Source organism: Trachymyrmex septentrionalis, unplaced genomic scaffold (genome assembly GCF_001594115.1).
Source record: "Trachymyrmex septentrionalis isolate Tsep2-gDNA-1 unplaced genomic scaffold, Tsep1.0 scaffold11, whole genome shotgun sequence".
Taxonomy (NCBI): domain Eukaryota; kingdom Metazoa; phylum Arthropoda; class Insecta; order Hymenoptera; family Formicidae; genus Trachymyrmex; species Trachymyrmex septentrionalis.
The window spans coordinates 479,305-485,115 of record NW_017304228.1 but is presented as its reverse complement, the minus strand read 5'-3'; the positions used below and the strand labels follow the sequence as shown (position 1 = coordinate 485,115).

At 37.3% G+C, this 5,811-nt stretch overlaps 1 protein-coding gene across 1 annotated transcript; it reads left to right on the top strand.

The window, feature by feature from the left end:
• Window positions 1-1,184: 1,184 nt before the first annotated feature.
• Window positions 1,185-5,254, top strand: LOC108750216 (lysosome membrane protein 2-like). Its single transcript, XM_018489536.1, has 4 exons — window positions 1,185-2,206; window positions 2,733-3,004; window positions 3,648-3,891; window positions 4,355-5,254. The coding sequence occupies exons 1-4, from the start codon at window positions 1,529-1,531 to the stop codon at window positions 4,655-4,657; spliced, it is 1,497 nt and encodes a 498-aa protein (XP_018345038.1). The 5' UTR covers window positions 1,185-1,528; the 3' UTR covers window positions 4,658-5,254.
• Window positions 5,255-5,811: the final 557 nt, after the last annotated feature.

The window sequence follows — 5,811 nt, the reverse complement described above, 5'->3', positions numbered from 1 at the left end:
CCTGATTGTTTGTACACGGAGAGAATTTTTTCTTAGTTTAGACCTTGAGAATATAATCGTGGGACAACATTGTATTTCCAATAATTTTAATGTAAATCTCTCTCATTCATTAATAAAACTACAATAAAGTATAAAATAAGTTTGATTAATTTTACCGAAGTGCATGGTAAAAATCTTTAAAATATTGTATTGCACCACAACTACCATATTTTCGGGGTAAATTTTAAAACAAAATTCCCTCCATGTGTAATAATCCACACAGCAGAAATATCCCGAATGTATCATATGGATATCCTAAAGACATTGCGATATCTTTAAGCAGTCCCTGTGATATAATTTGGACATTTCTGCTGTAGAGGAAAGATTGGAGACGTTTGTTGTGTTTCTCGAGATTTTTCATCCATTTCGTTTCCTCTTATATACACGCAACAGTAAGTCTCAAGCTACGAGCGTGCCCTCGGCTTTTCTGGGCAGGAAGATATCTATAATCATGTTTTTTCCCGTCTGGCGATAAAATATGTCGTACGATTCTCCAGTTAGCGGAGCCTCCAGTTTTACTTGATAATGAATCGAGTACGTGACACGCCCTATCTCCACATTCGCGGTTGCGAATGCAAAAAAATAAGTCTTCCTCCCCTTTCTGTTTCTCTCCCTCTATGTTCTCTTTTTCTCTGTCTTTACCTCTCACACAATTGCGAACGGTGCGGGTGGCAACATTATTCTACCCGAATCAGCGACGATTTTGATGGTCAGTCTTTCTTCTAGCTCCTATAATTTTTCGTTTTTGCTCTTCCCTTCCTTCGAACGCCCTTTCAAAACGCTCTTTGTTGTGTTGTTCAGGAATTTACCTAAAATAAAACACGTAAATTCGCGTGACGATACCATCGATAAGGAGGGATTAGCTAAAGACAATGCTAAATACGCCTGAAAGAAAGTGATCTTTCCAAGGTTTCTCAGAGAGATGTTTTTCTAAATGCGTTAGATATTCAGGTATTTCTTCAGTCGATGGTTTCCGAAAACCTGAAGAAGAGCGATAATGAAGAGCGAGAACTCAAGACAGTGACATCGCCTCTGAACTTGGCGCACTGAACTATATATCGGATTACTTATCAAAGGTCATCAATCTCTGGGTGGCAAGGTTATCGTTAATATTATCGTTTTAAAAAAGGCGGGGAAGTTTTTGTACGCGATCGGCATGGCTTAACTGGCCAGTTCGTTTAAAACGTTATACGTCAACGGTGACGCTCCGCCGCGTCGTCGACTTATCTGCTTGTGTCCGATTGAGATTTCTATTCAACCGCGTTGGAGATTCCAATCGTTCGTCTTTGTTGCTACGGACGTAGGTCTTTAAAGGACAGTGTCCTCCAGCAGTTGATTTTGATTTTGGAAACTGCTTTTCGAAAACCGAAAGACTCAGTTTTGATCGAACCTAAATTAAAAATTGAGATTCTCCTCTGATTTCGACAAAAATTGAGATTGCACAGTTAGTAGATTATTGTCTCTTTCACCGGTTACCCTGGCGATCGGTATGACGATCTCGATGACCGACACCGCCTTGGATATAGAGAAGAAGGCGATCGGGCGTTGCGCTCGACGCAGTCATCGTCTTCGCATCTGGATCTACTGCGGCATCTTCCTGATCAGTTCCGTCGGCTTTTACATGTTTTGGTACGCAGATGTGGTCAACAATTATGTGTTGTCGTCGCTGGAATTGCGTAACGGCACTCTCATCTTCGACTGGTGGGAGCGCCCACCCTTGAAGATGAAATATAATATCTATATCTTTAATTACACGAACGTGGACGAATTCGAGGCGAACGAGGCGAGCAAGCTGCGCGTCCAAGAGCTCGGTCCCTACGTATATCAAGAGACGATGAGTCGCATGAACGTGATGTTGCACGATAATGGCACTATCACTTATCAGACCAGGAGATCCTACAAATGGATAGGCGGGCGACCCGAGAACGATATTGTCGTGGTGCCGAACGTGCCGTTGATGTTCGCCACCGCATACGTTCGGGACCTGAGTTTCGCAGTGCGATTCGTTACTAACACGGTACTGTCGACTCTGCAGGAGCAGTCGTTCATCAGTGAGACTGCCAACGGTTTCCTCTGGGGATACGACACTCAGCTCTTCCACATGGCCAAGCCGTTGTTGATGCTGCAGCGGGACATACCCTTTGAAAAGTTCGGCATGCTGGCCATGGTGCGTGCGATTACATACGCTTAATCGCGAAGAGTTTTGAATCTTATTGAAAATTTTATTTCTACTTATGTCGGTATTCATATATAATCGGTTCTTATATTTAAGACAGTCTTAAGTACAGTCTTAAAATCTTATGAGCCAATCACAGAGTCATATTAGCATATTAAGTAATGTCTTAAGACGATCCAGAGAGAACAAGAAAGTTGAACTAATGTCAATTCGACGCCATATTGACCGAATTATATCATTTTTTTTTTTCTTAATTCAATCAATGTGACATTATCTTGACTTTTTTGTTCTTCTTGAAGAGAATAATTTAACTTAAATATCTTAATAAGAACTGATAATGAATACCGATTATAAAAATACCATTCTTAAAATATTTACTTTACAACGATAAATGCTTTTTCTTAAAAAATAAACATCACGAAAGGTAATTTTATCGTTATAGTGAAATTGTCTTTTAGATATATTAATATGATCTTTCAATTGCGATTAACGTGAAATACACATTTTTTTAAAATAGAAAACTGGTCTCGATAAGGATCGCATCACGATGCATACGGGATCGCGAGACAAGAAAAATTTCGGCATGATCGACCGAGTGAACGGACTAAATAGCCGGGTCGTTTGGGATGACGAGCAATGCGATAAAATTGAAGGCACTGAGGGTATATTTTCACCATATTTAATACAGGACACAAGTAAACCCCTTTACGTGTATGCTAAGGATATGTGCAGGAAGATACCACTCCATTTCGCCGAACAAGTGACTATCTACGACATACCTTCTTTAAGGTAAATAAAAAGTTAAATTTTGCACTTTAATGCATCACGATTTAATTGCAAATTTTGATCGCCAAGTAGAGAAAAGTTATATATATATATTCCTGAATATTTCCAATCCGAGTCTTAGGATATTCTTTATATAAATATTTTAAAAATTGTTCTAATTAGTTCCACGCTATTATTACATAATAATATAACCTTCTCACATTTCGAAGCGTTTTTTTTCTTATAAATCTGTCTGATAAAATGATAATTTCGGTTACGAGAATTTCTTTACAATTATTATTATTATTTATACTTTTGAGGCTTCCACGAGTACTTTCTATATAGAAGCTATCTGTTTCACGGATTATCTCTATGTGTTTATATTCATTCTTGAAATGCTAACGTTTCATGAACGTTACAGTTCACTTTATCGGAACGAGAAGCAGTCTGATACTGCTCCTCGCATAATAATAATAATAATAATTATTACTATAATTATAATAATAAATATAATAATAATTATTATGATTATCATTTTATTAAAGGTTTTTGTTTATAAAAAATAATTCGAAAATGAGAAAATACATTACTACTGTAGTGTTATTGAAAAATATAAATTGATTGAAGGCACGTCTCTTGACATGTGTGATTTTCTTTCTTGTCTCAGATATAAATTCACCCCAGATGCGTACAACTTCTCAAATAAGCAAAACGAATGCTTCTGCCCGAAAGTATATGATAAGAGAGTCTGTCCACCCTCAGGACTCTTTAACATGTCCGCGTGCAATGATGGCACGCCCATGCTCATATCATTTCCGCATTTTTATGGTGCCGACAAGTCTTTGCTGGAACAAATAGATGGTTTAAATCCTCGGCAGGAAGATCACGAGGCCTACGTAGACTTACATCCAGTAAGTCAACACTAAATTTTAACTATTGTATTATCACGATTAAATATTTATTTAACTTACAGAAATTTAATTTAATACTGACCAATAATTTAATAAAAGATTACTATAATTTTGAGTACTAAAAGCACTAAATAATAGTTTTAATATGCAAAACAAACAAGTAATTATAATTAATTATTGATCCTTGCAATATTAAATTTCTGTAAGGATAGATAATTACGTCGTGTCAATCGTTGTTATTTGAACCTTATGATTGATTTTCATTTCACGAGTTTTGGGAGCTTTCTAGTAGAATAGAAGATCGACATAAAAGTCCGTCTTTATTCGATATTTAGTGAGGACAAAGATAGAATGACTATAATAATTTGTGTTAAAGAATTGAGAAGCAACAGCATCTCCAGTCTTTATTACTATTTTTACAATCGAAAGCGAATAAAGATTAAACTCAAATTTCTATTTTTAGCGCCTAGCAATTGCCTTAGCCGGCCGATCGAGAATGCAATTGAACCTGGAAGTGCGAAGGGCAATCGGCGTGCCGTTTCTCGGGAATTTGAAGGATGGCATGATCCTTCCACTTATCTGGATCGAAATCGAGATAGGCGAACCTTCGGAACAATTGTTGAAAGTCGCCCAGAGCGCGCATTTCACAGTGGGCAATATCGAATTGGCTTTGCAATGGGGTACTCTGATAACGATGATACTCTCCTTCAGTGCTATGATTGCCTGTCTCTGGAAATCTCGCTCGAAACAGGATGTGGTTCTCTGAAGAAACTCGTTCGTTCAAAATAACCTTCTTGAGATGCTCTGAACGGAATGGAAACCGCTTGAACAAAATTAACGAATGAGCGAAAACCGTCGCGATCTATTAAAAAAAAAGAAAACAGGAATTCTGAGGTAATACGGATGTGTTCAAAAGATATTAGAACTATATTTAGTCTAATTTTTTAGACGTTTTGAATTTTTTAAACACTTCTTGAAGTTTTTGTGCTTCGAGATGTTCGGTTAAAGACAAAAGATGCCGATAGTTTCTCGTAAAGGCACGGAAAAACGAATTTGGGTCAAGTAAAACTCGGTAACGTAAATAATAATTGTTGTGCAATTAGAATAATGTACGTTACTGACAAACTATGCTAATCATTTCTATACAAAGAGAGTTTGTTATTATGAGGCATAATTTCAATGAGAATGAATAGATTGCTCGAAGATAAAAACGATAAAATGCTCATCCGTATGAAATTTTTTGCTAACAACGCTTTGCGGTTTGATAAAACGTTTAACAAGCGAGTTTATTCTAGATCTTAGGAATGATACGTCTATTTTTGTTTATCGCGAATAATAACGTTTTCAAAAATATGATAAAAATTTAAATATTAATATTCGTTCGCAAAGTTAAAGGACATTTTTTTTAACTGAAAAACTTAAAAACAATCAACAAGTTTCTAAAGCTCCCTTTTTATTCGTACGCGATCCATCGTGAAATCATTTAATATTGCGAATAATCAATCCGGCGAACGCAAAGTCTAAGAGAATGCCGGTGGACCAGTAATTCCTATGATAAGTTGACGTACCGTTGTTGCATCGTGAGAAAGTGACAGAGAGACACGCCCGCAACACGGCCAAAGTTATGATTGAGACTTTAGTGCATCAGAAATAATGTGTAATTATGCCGGCGGCGGTTGCGATCCGTCGATGGTTAGCATTTGTATCTCGTCGTGTTATTACTTGGCGGTGTCGCCGACCGCGACGGTGCGTTACATCGCGCCGTAATGATCGACCTGTACTTAATTAAGTGATGACGCACACGCGACAGAGAGCAGTATGTATTACATACGACCGTTCAATTAATAAGCTCGTTGTCTCAACGAGATTCGATACAGGTTTCTTTAATGTAGAATGTAAGATTTTTGTAGAATTAGATAT